General features: G+C 46.2%; 1 protein-coding gene across 2 annotated transcripts in view; it reads left to right on the top strand.

Moving 5' to 3' along the window:
- TMPRSS15 (transmembrane serine protease 15) overlaps nt 1-21,942 on the top strand; it is a 1,488,231-nt gene that overhangs the window by 676,423 nt on the left and 789,866 nt on the right. For both annotated transcript variants that reach the window (XM_085623059.1, XM_085623060.1), the window contains exons 9-10: nt 176-285; nt 3,190-3,324. In XM_085623059.1, the coding sequence (XP_085479185.1) occupies nt 176-285; nt 3,190-3,324 (245 nt within the window). The remainder of the gene's footprint in view (nt 1-175; nt 286-3,189; nt 3,325-21,942) is intronic.

Below are 21,942 nucleotides of genomic sequence, written 5' to 3'. Positions count from 1 at the left end.
TCTTCTTCTGGATCTGGCACTTCCATCAGAATGTCACCCTTTCCTCTTACTATCCCAAAGAGCCCCTAAGAATGTTGCGCATTAGCTCATAATGCAGAGTATTTGTAAACTTAGTTGAATTTAAGCCTTTATTATAAAATACCCTAATACTGTTGCTAATTCTTTTTGTTTGCAGAGTTCAGGATGGCTTTGCAATTAAAATAAACTTCACTTCATTTGATGTCCCATATTATTCAAGTATTCTCCACTTGTATGAAGGCATCGGAAAAAACAAGACTCTAAGAGGTAGGTATAAGATGTCATTTTCGTAATTGTTTTGTTGATTTTTCTTAAGGTATTTCACAGGTTGATTATTTCTCAGTGATTCATGCTTTCAAGTATTTTAAAGTTTTATTGTGAAATAACTTTGACCATTTATTTTCCAGAAAGTCATAAAGATGACACTTTAAATTAATTAATTAACTTGTTCTCTCCTACTTTTATTTATTGATAATATTTGATTGATTGAAAAATTGAACAAGAAAATAGCACTTCACAGATTGATATTTTCATGGCTATAAGAACAATTTTGGGAATATGTAAGCCCTTTCTGAACTTGTTAGACGACTATGCTAAACTTTAAATGCTGATAATTGGAAGGCCTGCACAGCTAGAGCTCGGTTAGCACTGCTGACAAAAGAAAAATACTGTGACTGTGTTATTTTGTCAACAAAATTTAATTTGTGCAATTTGCGATCTTCTAAAAGGGCAGAAGGGAGTTACTATCCAACACCATTGTTTTTTTGATTCACTATGTGTTGTTTTATGTGGTTAATGTTTTGTAACTTTATGCAAATACAGAGGTGTGATTGGGAATTTGCCAGCAATGGGGCTGTGCTACAAAACCCGCATTACTGCTCTCCAAACTTTAAAAATATTGATATCATTTTTCACTCACTTTTGCAATACTTCTTGTGTGTTTTACTATACTCTATCCAATAGTGCTTCTCTCCACCTAAATCCAACATGGCAGAATCTTACTTCCACTGGTTAGAGCTCCCTGTGCCCACCCACAGGTGTGGCTATGGTGACTACGATAAGGGCAACCCTCCCTTGTGATCACTTCGAACCAGTTCTGGAGCAGCCTCCATCCTACTGGATTTGGAGCCACGTTGACTAGGAAGACAAAGGGAGGCAGACCTAGCTGTTAGCTACAATCCCGTACAATGACACTCCGATAAGCACTGACCAAGTCCAGTGCAAACTAGAATTGACTTGTGGGGTTACACTGATGCTGTAGACGTTTTACATTGAACCATCTACCAGGGCAAATGAACAAACACTACATTTTTATGAACTAGCCAGAGCAAAACCTAAATTTTGCTCTTATACGTCCGAGTATGTTTTATATAAGCACTACCCTAGTAACCCTCTCAACCCGAAATTAAAATTAATTAAATAATGGAAAAATACCCAAACATATAAAAGGTAATTTTACACTTAACATATTAATTAACAATAAATAATATATGCATAACTGTATGTATAGATATGTAGATATATATATGGACATATATATTTGTGCACCCTTCCCACCCCAATAAAATCTTCAACCCAAATTACCAACTTAGCAAATAATTTGAAAATGTATTAAACATGTATACACATAAATATCATATAAGTTCATCAATTCAAATTAATTAATACATCAATAAACCAGTTACTTACACAATATACACTGTTTTAATTTTATTCAATAACACTGAAAAATAAATGTTACAATTACATAAATATTTAAAATAAAATGATGCAATACAATAAGGATACATAATAAAAAGGATATTATACTAAACCACATTTAAAACTAAAATAGTATGTAAAAAGTAAAAACATACATATTTTCCTTTGCTATCTTTATGTCACATAATATTTTTGATTCAATATTTAAGTGGAAATCAATCCATACTGTAGATTGCATCACTACTGTGACAATGTGCTCATTTTCGTAGACCAAGATAAATTTCTAAATATACTGAATCTGAGAAGGTTAAAATTGATTTGAAAACTAGTATTCGTATATATTATTTTGTATTTCCCTATAAATCCTTATTAGTAAATAGACCAAGTTAAAGCTGCCCTTATTTGCTTTGAGGTTGCAAACACATATGCACTTCCATTTCAACATCAACATTTTATGTATCCTAGATTATCCACATATGTCACTTGACATTTCCTTATCAAAACCCTCTGATGTCAAGTCACCACTCTCCTCTGCAAGGTCCCAAGTACTAGTGTTCTGTATCTTGGAACCACTTTATTTCTGCCACTTTATTCTAACAAACTTAGTGCCGTTTAGAAAAACATGTTTTTTGTATCTTTTATTAAGACCCCTTTAAAGTCCACTTGTGGTATTTTGTACAGAGAGATGTCTTCTAGCAAATAGATAACTTCCCCGAAATCTGAATTCTCTTGCTGGCTTACTCACTTCCTGTTATGAAATTACGGAATTACAGTTAACTAGGTTCACAAGGAATATTAACCTTTCCTGAAAATCAGAATTTGCACTTTCCATTCTTCCATAGTTGTGTAATACACTTAGGATTCCTTGTCCTAACCTCACATTTTCAGCGTTTGAATTTGAGCAACGGGTCTGTCGGAGAGGATAGACATTCCAATGGCACTGAATAATGGACTGGTCCTCCTCTAAACAGGAGCCAACTCCAGAGCTTCAAGCAATCAAGGATTCGAATTCAGAGTCAAAGGAGGGCTCGGCCTGGTTCCATAAGTCTCTTTTCTATTTCTGGTGATGAACTAGAAAGGGGATTCGGGAAACAGTGATGAGTCTGGAACTAGATAACACAGCGCCAGGGCAAAGCCAGATATGGGCATGTATCAACAAATTAAGCAAAAAATAAATGGGAGATGAAGGCATATCTTGTGGTGGGGCGTCTTAGCCTGTTGAAATAGTAGAAGATCCTCATTTGTCTTGCTAGTGCTATAGCCACTGTTTTCATCCTAGTCGATCTGTCCATCTACATTCATCATTTTAAACTTAGCCGATCTCTCCTAGATCCTTCTGTGGTATTTGTAAACCATATCACATATTCACATCGAGATTACAGTAGGTTTAACCTTTCAGTGAAAAACATAACCCATAGAAAATTGTGCAAAAATTGTGATTTCATGTTTTGAATTGTTTATTCTTTCTAGCTTCCCTCACGGACAATGATCCTGGCACAGTGCGCATATTTTCCAATCAAGCAACAGCAGAGTTTCTTACAGATTCTTCCTCTAACTACAGTTTCCAAGCGATGTACACTGCATTCATCACGGGCGATCTTAGCAGTGAGTACAAATCTTGCAGATAGTATCATTACATGTTGTGTTTCTACTCTAAATGTTAGTCAATTATTATGAAAAAATTGATTTTTTTTCATTTGACTGATTTAATTTCACATCATCATTACATTTCATTCATTTTGTGAAGTTGGATATTAATAAATGTTTTGGGAAGTGGATCTTACATGTTAATTTAGACCCTGGTGAGGGGGCCTGGCAGAGGACCGCCTATCAAATTTAGAGGTACCCGCCAGGCAGGTAATGTTGTCAGTGCTTGCACTGGTGTGGCAGTTCCACTGAAGGTACAACAGGTTGCTGAGTGGATAGCATGTTTGATGTGCCCTTGCAGCAAAATAGTTTTTTTTTTTCACAAATAAAACTGTCAAAGCTGGAGCTTGTTTCTTTAAAACAAAAATAGCAATGGCCATGACACAGACGGCACTACTTTCCCTGCAGAGGGGGCCATTGTGTATTTTCCGTAGCCGGGATCACCATGTCTCGGATGGTGATCCTTGTAAAGGAGAATGAGTGATGACCCAGTGGCGGATGGGTTTTCAGGTCAAAGATTTACATTAGTGTTTAGTGCAAAGCTTGAGCTACCACACGGTTAGTAGGGTGGGAGCACTGGTGAGATACAGCGGATCTTCTTTGCCTGACTCTGTTTTATCCCTTGATTCTCTGGACTGTCTACAGTGGACTGCCAGGTCCGTCCCATTACACTTCCTGCCATTTATATGGCAAAGGAAATTCCGTTATCAGGGCATGTAAACAAATGTGTAGTCCTTGACCTACTATTCTCTCTCAACTCAGTGGGGCCGATTCGCAGAACTAATCTGAGATAAAATCCTAAACTTACTACTTTTGGTAATCACAGAAGGCATTTAGTTGTAGTAAAGTTAGTATTCCAAACTTTTCTACTACTAAATACCTTCTGTGAATACCAAAAGTAGTGAGTTTAGGATTTTATCTCAGATTAGTTCTGTGAATCGGCCCCTTCAAGTTCAATGTAACTATTTAGTTTCAACTAGAAAAACAATCACAAGTGAGAGCATTGTAGATGCACTGCATGAAACAGAGAAATGAGTGGTATGTGCAGATTATCAGTTCAATTGAGCAGAATATAGAAGGTGCCAATTGGCAAATTCTATTGCTTTGTTTGGTAATAGCAAATCACAAACACTCATGATATCTACTTTGGAAGGTTAAAAGATTGAGTTACAATTGATGAGATTCGAACCTTTAATCACCAAGCAACTGAGGTGTCTCTTTTGCTGTTGTTTAGCTCATATAACTGTAGGAAACCCTTCTACCTCTGTGTGTACCCACATATTTGTTACCTGCCAATCCTCTCTTTTTCAATCTTCTCCAAAAATTGAGGCATGAATAGTTTGTTTAATCACGTTTTTAATACTTTGAACTTGTAGAACCTCAGCAATGAGGGGCAGGTTGACTGCTTATGGTGCGAGGAGCTAAGTAACAATGTTAAAAATTATCCTCCCTAATCTAAGCAGACTTGTTTATGAAGTAAACAAGTGATGGATGGAGTGGCTTTGCTCAATTAAAAGCCAATTAAAAGAACCGATATCTCTTTTAGATGGCACTCCTTTGCATTGTTCATTTATCCTTTAACCTGCTGCCATCACAAAAGAAAACCAAGTATCTAGGTCCAGCTCTCTTGAAGAAGACTAGCCTAAGCTTCTAGCCCACTTCTCCACTTACTGTTACCATAAGCAACTTGAGGGTAATTTGTGTGCAGCTTGGTCTAGTGTTGAGGTGGAATATGACTGTGTTGTGCGGTGACCTAGAAACCTAAATCTAGTCATACATGTCTTCCTTAGAGATGCAAATTGAAAAGCAAATACATAATTGACAAAGATGTTTAAATAATTGGCAACCAATGGGAATTCCCACAAAGAGAAATACATTTCGTAATTTTGTTCTTGCTGTGCTATTAAAAGAGGGTAAACAACATGCAAATGTGTCTTGTTGCTACTTCAAATAATCACATTCATTCTTAATATGAACACAGGTTTCCTCAGATGCCTTTTTGTCTTTTTCTATTCAAGTACGTAAGGTGAAACTTGAGTAGGTATGACAGTGTGTGCTCGGTTTGAGAAAAAGATGCAATCAGCAAAAATGTACTAACATTGGCAGTCCTAGTCTATTCTGGATATTAAGATCTCCACAAATAATTCCAGTTCCCACATCTCTAGGCAGAGGTTTTTGGAACCATCTATAGATCGTCACCTGTGCCCAATAAAGTGTCATGCACTCCGAAAATGTGACGCAGGAGTGGCTTGTAGAAACTCATCCTATTGATCTGGCTATTTTGCATCCTGCTGATGGCTTTGAAGGTCTTCTCTTCAAAAAGTAGATTTTGCATGTTTCATCAATGGCTCGCATTAAGCCTACTTAAGAATGTGTCCCTATCCAATACCCTGAGACCTGGTTCAAACCCTTCAAGCCTAAGTCAGACCTCACACCGTTTTTCATGCTGGAGAGAATCCATGCCTGCCCGCCAGCCCACTTCGGGCCATGCTGGCGAAACTCTTCCACTTTAAAGACCGGGAAGCCCTGCTCAGAGCAGCTGTTCATGCTAGCCTGCTTCTAGTAGGGGACAAAGTGGTCATGCTGACTATACCAAAGTGGTCCAACAACAAAGGTCCTCCTTCCTAGAGGTCAAATGTCATCTGCGCCTACAGAGATTCCAGTACTCACTCCTTTTCCTGGCCTGCTTAAACATCACAATGCTCTTCTTCGGTGATCCAAAGGAGACCTGGGATTGGGCTGATCAACAGTATGGACCACAGTGATGAAGCACAACAGACCTCCATAAACACTACCAAAAGCAAGACGGAAGAGGCGTATCCGAACCTGCACTGAAACTGACCAGTGGCCAATCCCCGCAACACCCCCGAATTTAGAAAAAATCATTGAGGACAGGCGGCTGGCACTGTGGGCAGCAGCAGACATAGCACCTCACAATCTTACCACTGATAACGGGAAAGGCACTTTCCTGTTTATTATGGATGATGAAACACTCCTCTTTGATGACTGTCTGCAGAAGTCCCTGAACCATCCTGGAGTTACACCACGAGCATCAGACACAAGTCATGCTGTTATCTCTATTTTGCTTCAGTGTTCTGACTTAGCTCACCATGTTACTGACAATGTTGTGCCGGTCCCCCTCATGTCACTCACTGCCCTCGCCCTTTCCACTTGCAACACAACCACTATGGTACATCCTGCTTCACAATCCCTCCCCCCTCTTCCACTGCACTGAACCATGCCATCCCTCCCCTCAAGGCCCCTCAGACAAACGCGGACCTCCTAACACACAGCAGCCAGACCAAATTTGTTTCCAATGACCTGCTCTCCCGGCAGTCCCTACGGAATCCACTGGCCCCCATACTTTCACTAGGGCACACAGAGCTTGCCTCCCACACCCACCCATGCTGCATTAAAGTTCTTATCAACAACTCTGTTTGGGCATACCATAGTTACAGTAGGCCCTTCCTGTTTCACTTATTTAGTTCTTGATGAACCCTCCCCCTATACAGCTTTTGCATGCCACTTACGGCAATGTGGGCCACCAATACATATCTCATACACACAAGGATGGCAGAGTACTAGCACTAGCAAACAGAGCAAAGACTTCCCTTCTCCCTGCTACCCTTACATTCCCTACTTCCTATGCAGCCCTCACATGATGCAATCCGTTTCCTGATGCTGAATGTGCAGGGCATGTATACTGCTCGCAAGCGATAAGCAGTTAATTCCTACATAAAAACACAACATGCTCACGTAGTCTTTCTATAAGAGACCCAGAATGCGCAAACGCTGGGGAGGCCACATGTATGCAACTACCTACTCAGCCTGCAGCGCTTTGATTTGGATTAGGACCAGAGTCCCTTACCAAGTCCTGGACATTGTCATTGACAAGGAGGGCCGATAAGTTCTCCTTGAGGGACATCTAGATGGCTTCCCCCTGCTCCTTGGCAGCATCTATGTCCCTAATACTGGAGAAGGAGACTATTGGGATACCTTTCCTCCATTCTCGCCCACAAAACTGCATTCCGTTGGCTTAATGGAGGGGATTATAACTGTGCATTTTATATCTATTTTGACAGATCCCATTCCCCCTTCCGCAACCCACCTTACACGTAAACAGCATTTCTGTACAACTGAGCACAACAATTGTCCTCGGTGGACGTCTTGCGTTCTCTTAATCTCACCACCAAGCTCTACTCGTTCTTCTCAATACTCACAAGCTTTACGTACACCCTGATCACTTCCTGTGCTCGGTACCGCTGTCTCCTCTCCAGCGCCAATCCGATTACTTAGATAGTCTCAGATCACAATGCACACTTTATAGACCTTCAGTGGGCATCCCCTACGCCACCGGATTTCCTGGATGAATAGAGCACCTATTTCTGCCACTACTTTGCAGAAAACACTGGACACTGCCTCTGCCAGGATGGTGGAAAGGGATGCTTTCAAATTTGTGACAGGAGGTCACTGTATCCAGCAAATTTTGGGTGTTTCCAAAACCCCAGACAGGGAAATACCGGGCACCGAGAGACATCTCACAGTGCTGAGCAAGGAGGTTGACCAAGATCCTGGGTGGATCTCACAACTTAGAGTGCCTCCATCGCTTTAACTTTACAGCTCATGCAGCAAAGGTCCACAGGGAAGGAGACAAATCTGTCCGGCTCCTGGCCTGGCTAGCACAGCAGAACAGCACCAAATCTTCGATTACGGAGCTGACTGCACCAGCTGGTACCCCCATTTATGCCCAAGAAGAAATACTGCAGCTATTTCATGCTCACTACTCTTCACTCTATTGTGCCCCATATGATGTTTCTGAGGACCACTCTCAAGCATTCCTGGCTGGCATTACATTACCCTGCATCCCAATCTCTACTAAGCACGCCCTTGATACTAAAATCACCAGAGAGGAGGATGTAAAGGCGATCAGGGAATCAGCACATAATAAATCCCAGGAACTTGATGGCCTGCCACTCAAATATTATTGTGCCTTCTCTTCACTTTTGGCCCCCAAATTAACTAATTTGTACATGGAAGAACTGACCGTAGGTGACTTCTGGTGTCAATTCCAAACCCAGGCAGAAATCCGACTCAACCACCCTCATATCGGCCCATTGCCATTTTAGGGGCTGAACATAAAATATTAGGTAAGATTCTGGCAGGCTGCTATGCCCAGATACTCCCGGATCTAATCCATACAGACCAAAATAAAATGTTCCGGCATACAGAACCTCTCAAAATTACCCTCGATAGGCCTTTCTAATATTTGACTTGAGGAAAGCATTTTAGATGCTGGTGTGGCATTACCTTTTTCAGGTCTTGAACCAATTCAGAGTTGGCCTGTGCCTTCTCGCATACACTCATCTGCTCAACACTAACCTGACATCTCAGGTCTGCCTGGGACGTCTTTTCTTCATCTTGATCCAGGTTTGCAGGGGAACCAGACGGGGTGTTCCCTGTCGCCATTGCTTTTTGCCTGTGCGATGGAACCCTTGGGCATTTGCCTTCGGGAAAAAGGCCACGCCTGGTGGATCCCTCCTGAGGACAGGTAACATGTGGTGTCTCTGTATGCAGACTACCTCCTTATCAAGTTGAATGACATCTCCTCTGACTGCTCCCCACTAGAAGGCACACTTGATGAGTTTGCTAGAGCAACAGGATTGCAGGTAAACTGAGATAAGTAGGTAATACACCTGCTGCATCCTGACCAACCACTGTGATCCATACACTCTGGTGCAACTGTTGCTGATCTCTTTCTAAATGGCCAGCTCCTTCCAATTGACCAATAAGTGTCAGACTACGATCTACCCTGGGGCAATCTCTCTTACATCTACAACTCATGCACACATACCATACTATATGGAGCACCCGCAGCACATCTCGTCCTACAAACTATACTTTCAATGGGCGGCGGCCGCCACCTTTTTACCTGGCTCTACTAAGCCATCCGCGACTTAACAATGCTGTCCCTGGACACACTTTGACATATATGGGAAAATTAGTTTGGGTGCACATTGCATGACTGTTAGACCTGGCATCTTTGGCGTGGTTACCCCTGACTTTTTGCCTCTACCTCCTGTATTTTTGATGCTATGCTGGATTTCGTTTTTGCTGGTTTAGATGCTTTGGGCACTTTGCCACTGCTGATCAGTGTCAAAGTGCAAGTGCTCCCTTGGTAAATTATTGTGTTGATTGGTTATCCATGATTGGTATATTTGTTTCACCTGTTAGCCCCTAGTAAAGTGCACTGCGTGTGCCAGGGCTGGTGATTCAAATGCTACTAGTGGGCTGCAGCACTGATTGTGCCACCCACAGGAGTAGCGCTAAAATGATGTCTTAGGCCTGCTTGCAGTGCCTATGTGCAGTCCAGGACTGCCATGTCGACCTGGCCAGTGCACCCACTGACCAGGCCTTATCCTTCCCTTTCTGTACATGTCAGGCATCCCTATGGTGGCCCTAGGTACCCCCCTGGGCTGGGTGCAGTGTATCTGAAAGGTAGGGCATGTACTGAGGTGTGTAACATGCCCTGGTAGTGAATTACAGCCATTTTCGTTTTTCACTGCTGAGAGGCTATCTTGCCCATAGGATAGAATGGGGAAGGCTGTTTACATGCCTATCTTCCCATAGGGGCAAGATAGAAAATCCAAGTTTGGTATCTCTGTGTTCAGAATTTAATTATACATCTTTTTAGCAAGATGGTTTTTAAATTCACTGTGTGGGAATAGCACTTTTTAGAAAGTAGCTATTCTCCTGTTTAACCTTCCTGTGTGCCTGTGTGCTGGTTGGCTGACTGGTGTCAGGTGATGTGCTAGGTGGCTCCAGGAGCCTGGATGAGTCAGCAGCAGGGTGAATAGGGAGATCTGCTTTAGATGGGTGGGAGGAGTAGTCCCTGGGTCTGAATAGGGCTGCCCCTGACAAACACAAAGCTGGCTCCACCCCCTGCTGGCCAGGCTGAGGACTCTGCCTCTGCTGGCACAAAGAAGGCTCCACCTCCTGCTGAGCGTCTAACGACCCTGCCCCTCACTCTGAAAGGAACCAGGTGCTCCAGAGCAGAGCACACCCAGGAACCGGTTTGAGCAGGGGAATCCCCCCACTGGAACAAAGAGAGACAAAGGCTTGGAGGGGTATAAGAAGAGGACCCCAGACACCTAAAACTTTAGATCACTTTGGAACTAAGAAGAAACCTCTGCCAAGGAGAAAGCTGGAAGAAACTGAAGAGGAGAAGACTGCCTGCTTGCTGTTTTGCTTTGCTGCCAAGGAGAGGGGAAGGACTTTGCTGTGTCCCCTTCTTTTGATTCTGATCTCCAAGGGCCTGAGAAGAGCTGGCTCCCTGTTAAGAAGTCCCAGGAACAAAAGGACTTCACCACCAGCTCCCCTGGAACTCTGCTGAGAGAGTTCTGACCTGCCTTGGAGTGCTTGCCCAGTCTTGGGGCTTCAGGAGGTCGTTTTGCTGTGTTGAGGGAGCTGGGAAGCAGAAGCGTGAACAAGAGTGACTGGTACCCAGCGCATCATCCGATTGCGTGTCGCAAGACGAGAGTGCGTGGAAAATTTCATCGCGGCACCATCGCAACACGCAGGGTCTCCGCATCGCCGAGTGCGTCGAGCATCGTCCCGAAGCGTGAAGCTTCCTGCCATTGCGAGGGTTGTCGCAGAACCAGTTTGCGGGCCGCACCACTGCCGGTGCGTGAAAAGTCTCCAATCGCTGCGTGCGTCGACGCAGAGTCCCGTTCCGTGGCGCATCGAGAGTTGCGGCGCCGGAAGGCAACGCTGCGCCACGCATCGCACCACATCGAAGAGTGTCGCATCGAACCTGTGCGTGAAGCTTCCCCCTAAGAAACCTACGCAACGAAAGCCAAAGGTATCGCATCCTCCCCCTACAGATCGGAGCCGGCGCATCCACCTCTGCTGCGTGAAGCAGGGCTGCTGCAAAGCCTCCCCAGGATCTCAGGAGCATCGCATCGCCTTTGCCATCTTCCTTGTTATAGCTTTTGGGAACCTTATCGCAACTACAGGTACTGTTGGGCACGAAAGTGTCGCATTTTGTGCATTGAGAGTCGCATTGTGCAGGACACTGACTTTGACATCCTGGAGTACTTTCTGCAAACTCTTGAACTATCTTTAAAGTAACCTTTTGAATTATATGTTGGTTTGTCTGTAGTATTTGGTCTTGTGAAGTTTTTAGTAAAGATACATTATTTTTCTAAAACTGGTGTGGAGTAAATCTGTGGTGTTTTCACTGTGTTACTGTGAGTGTTGGTACAAATACTTTACACATTGCCTTTGATAGCCTAGACTGCTCAGGCCAAGCTACCTAGAGGGTGAGCAGGGGTTATCTTAACAGTGTATCCCCCTTTCCCTGACTAGAAGCAAGGGTCACTACTTGGACAGTGGAACCTACCCTGCCAACTAGAGACCCCCAGATCTAACATTGGTGGTCAGCGGTGAGGATTGAACTTGTATTTGTACTTGACCCACAGTAATTGGTGTACATCACTAGTTTAAGTGCAGACCAATAGACAACCACATACTATATTTTTGATTCTATTTTTGAGTAACTCTTCAAGAGCATCATGTCTCAGGTGGCAACAAGCGAGAAGGCAGAATTGGAGTTTTCCATTGCGGATTTATATTCATACAAAGTTGAAGATCTCAAGCAATTCTGCAAAGACCGTGGTTGCTCTTTTAAAAGCGGAGCTAGAAAAGATGTGCTACAAAGAGTCCTGAAGGCCTGGTGGGAGGCCCAAGAGGAAAGTGATGCAAATGAAGAGGATGGTTTTGTTCCCCAAGATCTGCCTGTGAGCAGACCAGTCTCAAGGGCTAGCAGCTCCCATTCCAGTAGGGGGCTCACTCCAGAGGAGCTGGAGGAGAATCAAAGGGTGAGAAACCATGAATTGGAAATTATGAAAATGAAGATGAAGCAATCAGAAGTAGACAAGGCGGCGGAGGAGAGCAAGAATGCCCGTGCCTTGGAGGAGAAAAAATTGCTTCTGGCTCATGAAGTGAGCATGAGAGAACTGGACATCAAGGCCAAGCAGGTGGAGTCCGGTTCAAATGGTGGCAGCGCACAGCCAGTGCAGGGGGGTAAAGTATATATCCCCAAAGATTTAGTACAGAATTACAATAGGAGTGAAGATATCTATGCCTGGTTTACATCGTATGAGATAGCATTAAGAATGAATGGTGTGCCTGAACAGCATTGGGGGGCGGGCCTGTGGAAACATTTTGAGGCTTCTGGGAGGAGTGCTCTAGAGCCCTTAGAATTAGCAGGTGCCATGACCTATCCCAATATGAAGGAGGCCCTATGTCTCAGGTATGGACTTACTCCAGAGCAGTATAGACTGCAGTTTAGAAATTCCAAGAAGAAAGAGTCTGAGACTTGGATGGAGTGTGTGAATCTGTACTCGCGGGCACTGGAAGGTTGGATGAAGGGCAGCAAGGTAACTGATTATAAGGGGTTGTTACATTTAATTAGTTGGGAGCACTTGAGTAGTCTATGTGTTCCAGAGCTGCGCCAGCATCTTTTAGATAGCAAGTTGACGGACCCCATTGAGCTTGCTAAGGAGGCGGACCGCTGGACCAGTACCAGGGTCCACAGAGGAATTGTGGGTACCGTTGCCAAAGGTGGGCAGGGTCCCCAGCAGAAGAGTGGGGGGGACAAGGGTAACCAAAAGGAGTTCTCACAAGGGCCCCAAAATAGTTCCCAGGGTAACCAGTCCCAGCCCCCCAAGTCCAAACCCAAACCAACCTGGCCCCCTAAGGGCAGGTCGGATAACAAGGGTCCCATTAAGTGTTATCACTGTCAGGAATTGGGTCACAAGTCTCCTGTGTGTCCCCAGAAATCCCAGGCACCCACTGGTGCTCCAACACCGGGTATAGCTAGTGTAGCTTTTGGGGGGGATTTAATTTCTAGTGATTTGGAGGGTTTAGCAGTTATGTCCCTTGTCTCTTTAGGAGACACAGAGATGGTCCAGGAAACCCCTGTCCCTGATAACACTAAGAAGTACAGGCAGTGGGTGACCATCAATGGGAGGAGGGTGGAGGCTCTCAGGGACACTGGAGCCAGTGTGACTACGGTCAGGTGTCAGTGGGTCCCTGAGGAGCTGATCATTCCAGACGTACTTCACCCAGTAGTGTCAGCTGACAACTCTGTGCGCCTTTGCAAGGTAGCACATGTTCCCTTTGAGTGGGGGGGGGTCTCAGGTCCTCTCAAAGTTGTTGTGAGTCCATCCATGCCAGTTGACTGTCTGCTAGGTAATGACCTGGAGAGTTCCCCGTGGAAGGAGGTGGAACGCCAGGCTCATTTGGAGATGTTGGGTTTGCCTGAGTGGGTCTGTGTGACCACCCGGTCCATGGCAGCCAGACAGGGTTGTGAAGCAGACCTGGAGCCTGAAACAGTGGCCCAGGTCCCTGCCAGAAAGAGGAAGGGCAGGGGGCGTGGTGCGTCCACCCCCGCTGTTCCCACGGTCCAGGAAGGAGCAGAACCTACGGGGGATGCCCTGGAGCCTACAGGGGAACAGGTCGCTGAGCTGGGAGACATACCTGAGCTGACCCATTGGCAGCAAGAGGGTGGTCCCTCCAGAGAGGAGTTCTGCCGTGCACAGAAGACATGCCCTACTCTTGAAGGTCTGCGGCACCAGGCTGCAGACCAGGCAGCAGGTGCTGATCCGAAGAACTTTTTTCTCTACTGGGAGAATGACTTGTTGTACAGTGAGCCTAGGTTTGCTGAGCCGAGTGGATCACGTACCCTGGTGGTACCCGCAGGGTTCAGAGACTTCCTACTGGGTCTGGCTCACGACGTGCCGCTTGCAGGACATCTCGGGCAGGACAAGACCCGACAAAGGCTTGCCACCCACTTTTACTGGCCCGGGATGAAGACGGACGTCGCTTCCTTTTGTAAATCATGCCAGACTTGCCAGGCAAGTGGCAAGGCTGGAGGAAAATGCAAAGGCCCTCTCCAGCCTTTTCCGGTAGTGAGCACCCCTTTCGAGCGGGTGGGAATAGATATTGTGGGGCCACTGGACCCCAGGACCGCCTTAGGCAACAGGTTCATCCTGGTCCTGGTGGATCATGCCACCCGGTACCCGGAGGCTATCCCTCTCAGGACAACCACAGCCCCGGTGGTGGGCCGTGCGTTGATGGGGATCTTTTCCCGTGTGGGTTTCCCCAAAGAGGTGGTATCTGACCGGGGTACCAACTTCATCTCCAGGTATATGAAGTCTCTGTGGGAGGAGTGTGGGGTAACTTATAAGTTCACCACTCCTTACCACCCTCAAGGAAATGGGTTGGTTGAAAGGTTCAACCGGACCCTGAAAGGCATGATCATGGGGCTGACAGAGCCCATGAGACGGAAGTGGGACGTCTTTTTGGCATGCCTATTATTTGCCTACAGGGAGGTACCACAAAAGTCTCTAGGGTTCAGTCCCTTTGAGCTTTTGTACGGGCACCCTGTTAGAGGACCTCTCAGTCTGGTGAAGGAGGGTTGGGAGAAATCCCCGGGGAAAACCCCTCAGGATGTGTTCAGCTATGTGCTGGCCATCCGCAACCAGACACAGCGCTTCCGGGCCCTCGCTCAGGCGAACCTGGAAGCCAGCCAGGATGAGATGAAGAGGTGGTATGACCAGCATACCACTCTGATGGAATTTCAACCTGGGCAGATGGTGTGGGTGATGGCGCCAGTGGAGCCTTGCGCGCTCCAGGACAAGTGGACTGGGCCATATGAGGTGGTGGAGCGCAAGAGTGAGGTGACCTACCTGGTCAACTTGCGATCTCCCAGGAACCCCATGAGGGTCCTACACGTGAACCGCCTCAAACCCCATTTTGAGAGGTCTGAAATAACAATGCTACTTGCTACAGATGCAGGTATGGAGGAGGATAGCGATCCTCTTCCTGACCTCCTGGCAGCTAAGGAGCAAGATGGGTCAGTGGATGGAGTGGTCCTCTCGCCCACCCTGACCCCAGAACAGCAGAGGGACTGTCGCCATGTGTTGGGTCAGTTTGCATCTCTGTTCTCCCTGACCCCCGGTATCACCAACTGGTGTGTCCATGACGTGGACACGGGAGATAGCATGCCTGTGAAACAGAAGTTTTACCGGGTGGCTGACAAGGTCAGGGCCAGCATCAAGAAGGAGGTTTCTAAGATGTTGGAGCTAGGGGTGATTGAGCCCTCCAGCAGCCCCTGGGCTAGCCCAGTGGTACTTGTACCGAAAGCTGCTGCGCCAGGTGCCACTCCAGAACTTAGGTTTTGTGTGGACTACCGTGGGCTCAATGCTGTCACGAAGACTGACGCACACCCCATCCCCAGAGCTGATGAGCTCGTGGATCGGTTGGGAGCTGCCAACTACCTCAGTACGTTTGACTTAACTTCTGGGTACTGGCAGATTGCCTTAACCGATGGGGCCAAGGAGAGGTCTGCGTTTTCAACTCCAGAGGGGCACTTCCAGTTCCGTGTCATGCCCTTTGGGTTGAAGAACGCCCCTGCCACATTCCAGAGACTGGTCAACCAGGTACTGTCCGGGCTGGAGCAATTCAGCGCCGCATATCTGGATGACATTGCTGTGTTCAGCTCCACTTGGGAAGAACACTTGCAACACCTCTGCGCAGTGTTGAAGGCTCTGCATAGTGCAGGCCTCACTATCAAGGCCAGTAAGTGCCAGATAGGGCAGGGTTCGGTGGTGTATTTGGGACACCAGGTAGGAAGCGGCCAGGTGGCGCCCCTACAAGCCAAGATAGATACCATCCGGGCTTGGGAACCCCCCAAAACCCAGACAGCGGTCAGAGCCTTCTTAGGACTCACCGGGTACTATCGCCGTTTTGTCAAAGGGTATGGCACCATTGTGGCTCCCTTGACAGAACTAACTTCCAAGAAGTTACCGAAGAAAGTGATTTGGACCAGTGCCTGCCAAGAAGCTTTTGATGCCCTGAAGGAGGCCATGTGTACAGCACCTGTACTCAAGGCGCCTGACTTCTCCAAGGAGTTCATAGTGCAGACAGACGCTTCTGAGCATGGAGTGGGAGCGGTGCTCTCACAACTAAATGATGAGGACTTGGACCAACCTGTAGCTTTCATTAGTAGGAGGCTACTTCCCAGGGAACAGAGGTGGAGTGCGATTGAAAGGGAAGCTTTTGCTGTGGTCTGGGCGCTGAAGAAGCTGAGGCCCTACTTGTTTGGGACTCACTTCCGGGTTCAGACGGACCACAGGCCCCTCAGATGGTTGATGCAGATGAGGGGTGAGAATCCTAAGCTGTTGAGGTGGTCCATTTCTCTACAGGGGATGGACTTTACGGTGGAACACCGCCCCGGTACAGAACACGCCAACGCTGATGGTCTGTCCAGGTTTTTCCGCCTTAGCGATGAGAACTCCCAAGAGGGTGGGTAGTTCTCCCCACTTTCAGCTGGAGGGGACACGTGTTAGACCTGGCATCTTTGGCGTGGTTACCCCTGACTTTTTGCCTCTACCTCCTGTATTTTTGATGCTATGCTGGATTTCGTTTTTGCTGGTTTAGATGCTTTGGGCACTTTGCCACTGCTGATCAGTGTCAAAGTGCAAGTGCTCCCTTGGTAAATTATTGTGTTGATTGGTTATCCATGATTGGTATATTTGTTTCACCTGTTAGCCCCTAGTAAAGTGCACTGCGTGTGCCAGGGCTGGTGATTCAAATGCTACTAGTGGGCTGCAGCACTGATTGTGCCACCCACAGGAGTAGCGCTAAAATGATGTCTTAGGCCTGCTTGCAGTGCCTATGTGCAGTCCAGGACTGCCATGTCGACCTGGCCAGTGCACCCACTGACCAGGCCTTATCCTTCCCTTTCTGTACATGTCAGGCATCCCTATGGTGGCCCTAGGTACCCCCCTGGGCTGGGTGCAGTGTATCTGAAAGGTAGGGCATGTACTGAGGTGTGTAACATGCCCTGGTAGTGAATTACAGCCATTTTCGTTTTTCACTGCTGAGAGGCTATCTTGCCCATAGGATAGAATGGGGAAGGCTGTTTACATGCCTATCTTCCCATAGGGGCAAGATAGAAAATCCAAGTTTGGTATCTCTGTGTTCAGAATTTAATTATACATCTTTTTAGCAAGATGGTTTTTAAATTCACTGTGTGGGAATAGCACTTTTTAGAAAGTAGCTATTCTCCTGTTTAACCTTCCTGTGTGCCTGTGTGCTGGTTGGCTGACTGGTGTCAGGTGATGTGCTAGGTGGCTCCAGGAGCCTGGATGAGTCAGCAGCAGGGTGAATAGGGAGATCTGCTTTAGATGGGTGGGAGGAGTAGTCCCTGGGTCTGAATAGGGCTGCCCCTGACAAACACAAAGCTGGCTCCACCCCCTGCTGGCCAGGCTGAGGACTCTGCCTCTGCTGGCACAAAGAAGGCTCCACCTCCTGCTGAGCGTCTAACGACCCTGCCCCTCACTCTGAAAGGAACCAGGTGCTCCAGAGCAGAGCACACCCAGGAACCGGTTTGAGCAGGGGAATCCCCCCACTGGAACAAAGAGAGACAAAGGCTTGGAGGGGTATAAGAAGAGGACCCCAGACACCTAAAACTTTAGATCACTTTGGAACTAAGAAGAAACCTCTGCCAAGGAGAAAGCTGGAAGAAACTGAAGAGGAGAAGACTGCCTGCTTGCTGTTTTGCTTTGCTGCCAAGGAGAGGGGAAGGACTTTGCTGTGTCCCCTTCTTTTGATTCTGATCTCCAAGGGCCTGAGAAGAGCTGGCTCCCTGTTAAGAAGTCCCAGGAACAAAAGGACTTCACCACCAGCTCCCCTGGAACTCTGCTGAGAGAGTTCTGACCTGCCTTGGAGTGCTTGCCCAGTCTTGGGGCTTCAGGAGGTCGTTTTGCTGTGTTGAGGGAGCTGGGAAGCAGAAGCGTGAACAAGAGTGACTGGTACCCAGCGCATCATCCGATTGCGTGTCGCAAGACGAGAGTGCGTGGAAAATTTCATCGCGGCACCATCGCAACACGCAGGGTCTCCGCATCGCCGAGTGCGTCGAGCATCGTCCCGAAGCGTGAAGCTTCCTGCCATTGCGAGGGTTGTCGCAGAACCAGTTTGCGGGCCGCACCACTGCCGGTGCGTGAAAAGTCTCCAATCGCTGCGTGCGTCGACGCAGAGTCCCGTTCCGTGGCGCATCGAGAGTTGCGGCGCCGGAAGGCAACGCTGCGCCACGCATCGCACCACATCGAAGAGTGTCGCATCGAACCTGTGCGTGAAGCTTCCCCCTAAGAAACCTACGCAACGAAAGCCAAAGGTATCGCATCCTCCCCCTACAGATCGGAGCCGGCGCATCCACCTCTGCTGCGTGAAGCAGGGCTGCTGCAAAGCCTCCCCAGGATCTCAGGAGCATCGCATCGCCTTTGCCATCTTCCTTGTTATAGCTTTTGGGAACCTTATCGCAACTACAGGTACTGTTGGGCACGAAAGTGTCGCATTTTGTGCATTGAGAGTCGCATTGTGCAGGACACTGACTTTGACATCCTGGAGTACTTTCTGCAAACTCTTGAACTATCTTTAAAGTAACCTTTTGAATTATATGTTGGTTTGTCTGTAGTATTTGGTCTTGTGAAGTTTTTAGTAAAGATACATTATTTTTCTAAAACTGGTGTGGAGTAAATCTGTGGTGTTTTCACTGTGTTACTGTGAGTGTTGGTACAAATACTTTACACATTGCCTTTGATAGCCTAGACTGCTCAGGCCAAGCTACCTAGAGGGTGAGCAGGGGTTATCTTAACAGTGTATCCCCCTTTCCCTGACTAGAAGCAAGGGTCACTACTTGGACAGTGGAACCTACCCTGCCAACTAGAGACCCCCAGATCTAACAATGACAAAGAATGGAAAATAGCTTTGATTCCCTCCGCAGGTATCCAGCAACTTCTGCTTCAAAAACCTTCCACTTTTCATGCTGCACCACGCATACCTTACCCCTACTCAGATCAAATATTTTTTTACACAGAGCAGTTGCATGCTGCCCACGTTGCCAGGTCTTAGGGGCAGATTTGATGCATATGTTCTGGTCCTGTCCAGTCCTCTGCAGTTTCTGGGATGAGGTGCATGCTGTGTTGCGACAGGTCACGTAGCTCACTGACATCCACACCTGGGAAGCATGCTCCCTTGGCATCTTCAAGCGGCGCAGAGTACGTTCGCGCTTCACCTCTTTAAAACCCCTCTTCGTCTGGCACACACTCACATTGGCACTCTCCGGTGACCCCCCTGACAGCCTGGTATGGAGCGGTACGTAAGTGGAGAACTGCGGAAGAGGACGTCGTCTGGTATGAAGTAATCCAAGGCATCTTGAAACGACCCATCTCTTCACAATGGGCTCCCCTCACAGTTTTTGCAATATACTGGGAATGACGATCTCCCCCCATAGCACCCCTGAGCTCCTGCCCACCGCTGCCTTTTCACCATTTCTCTATCTTCGCTCGCTTTCAATACTATAAACCTCCTCCTACATCTGGAGACCCTGACCATACTGTCAACGTAAAAACATCTCATGTTTTAGTCAGCTATATCTCGCTGTGCACCCCTCATCCCCCTCCATACATTCATCTCACTCCCAGTTTACAAACCAGACCCTACATTCCGGAGTCTCGTAAAATTTCTGCTCTGGTGCTAGAATGCCTGATGCCTGGAATGTGTACTTCTGTCTTTTCTACTTGATGCACTTGCTTGCCACTCCTCTATGTGAACTCAGCAGTTGCGGTTCTGGACAAGCAAGAATGCCTCCACTGGTTTGCAATGTCGACTGCATCAGTTCTCATGTTTCTAAATCTCAATAAAAATGAATTAAGGAAAAAACTATTTAAGAAATCCTACTTCGAAGAGATTCACTCATATGCAAGTTTAGTACACTATTAGTTTGGACAGACCATCAACTCTCATATTGATAAAAGATCCCTAGACACGCATAGAAGTTGTATCTGTAAATTGTATATTACTTCGGAAAGAAATTGTTTTGTGTTTATTTGTATGTCAGAAATGAATACGTATCTATATGGCTGAAATACATTTTATGGATAGGTACCAAACATGTGCTTTTTAATGCTGGTGAGCCTATTTTTGTGTGCACCAATTTTGACCAAATGTGAGCTAAGCAGTTGAACTAAGCAGACCTTCTGATCTATGCTCCACACTAAGAAGTCTTTTAACTCATACATGAGGAGTATCATGTCGAGTCTATAAGGACCAACAGAAGTAGTGGCCACATTGGTAACCTTAAAAAGCCAATATTCATTATCTTACCCCACATTGCTTGATCTAGAAAGCTGAAGAGCTAGCAAACAGATCTCAGTGGGACTACTTACTGACAAGCAATATGGCCAAGGATATACAATTAGAGCAGAAAGTCAGTCAACTATGGGTAACTAATAGAAGTGCCAGTGTCATGTTAAGGATTTTGTGGGCCCCGGGTTAGTATTATTTTGGGAGACTCAGTTCGCAGCAACTTTGAACTTTATTTCTCATTTTCTGCTAATTCAAATTCTATGTTACCGAAAAAAATGGGATGCGATAAAGCCTGAGATACAGCAATATGCATATGTGATCTAGAGCGAAAGCCCACCTTCCCAGGGGGGCCTGGATGGTAGGGGCCATGGACAATTGCCCACGTTGCCCACGTCTTAAAACGTCTCTCATGAAGCGCTGGTTCATAAAATCCAAAAGTTATTGTAAAATGAGGAAAGTAGTTCAAATATCCCCTGGGACCATTATATATTCATTATATATATTTATATGTTACCCTAAAGTCAAGGCATAATTAACATATCAAAAAGAATATTTTATCCTTAATTGCTCAAGGCTCGATGTCACAATATCACATGAAATTGTGAATGCCTTTTTTAACTGCTATAGTCATTTCCTTTGTTCCACGAAAAAAAATGCTCAAATCTTGACTAGAGAGAATACTACTTGCAATAAATAGCTTTCTGTACATAAAATCTGCCCCTACGCCTTTAAACTACGGAAAAACCTAAGTATGCAAGAGCAATTGTGCTAGACTAAAGATGTTCGTAAAGAAAGGGTTGAGACGAGTATGGCATTTCATTCAGTTTCCATGCACTGTCCCAAACAAGGACGCCTGTCCGTATTGCATAAACCTATAGGTTATGCAAAACGAAAGGCATGGTGAGGCCAGCCACCATATCAGCCTCTAAGTATTGTTATTATTATGATTAACATTATTTTATTTTTTTAAATATGAACCCTTTTTTGAGTGGTTAAAACAAACCCGTACTGCTCAAATTCAAATTGCAAACTGTTCAGAAATAATAGAGCACAAAGGTTTCTGTAACGGAAAACAAATGCAACAACTGTAGAAATTGTAAAAACACAACCAAATAGTAGAAGAGTCCTAACATTTTCAATGTAAGTGAGTAAGGACTTAAACACACTTTGGGGCATAGTTGAAAGAGGTTATCGCCACAGGAATGTCACTTTTTATGAAGTTTCTGTGGCGATAAGCACTTCGGCTTATTTACAAGACAGCGTTAAGCCACTTAACGTGGCTTAACTTCGCCTTTTGAGTACGGCCCCCTTTCAATCAGCAATTAGCGTGAAAGGGGCAGGCAATGGGTGTTGCGTTGGGCG

The sequence above is a fragment of the Triturus cristatus genome, chromosome 8, assembly GCF_964204655.1.
Source record: "Triturus cristatus chromosome 8, aTriCri1.1, whole genome shotgun sequence".
Lineage (NCBI taxonomy): Eukaryota > Metazoa > Chordata > Amphibia > Caudata > Salamandridae > Triturus > Triturus cristatus.
This window is presented reverse-complemented; position numbering and strand designations above follow the sequence as displayed.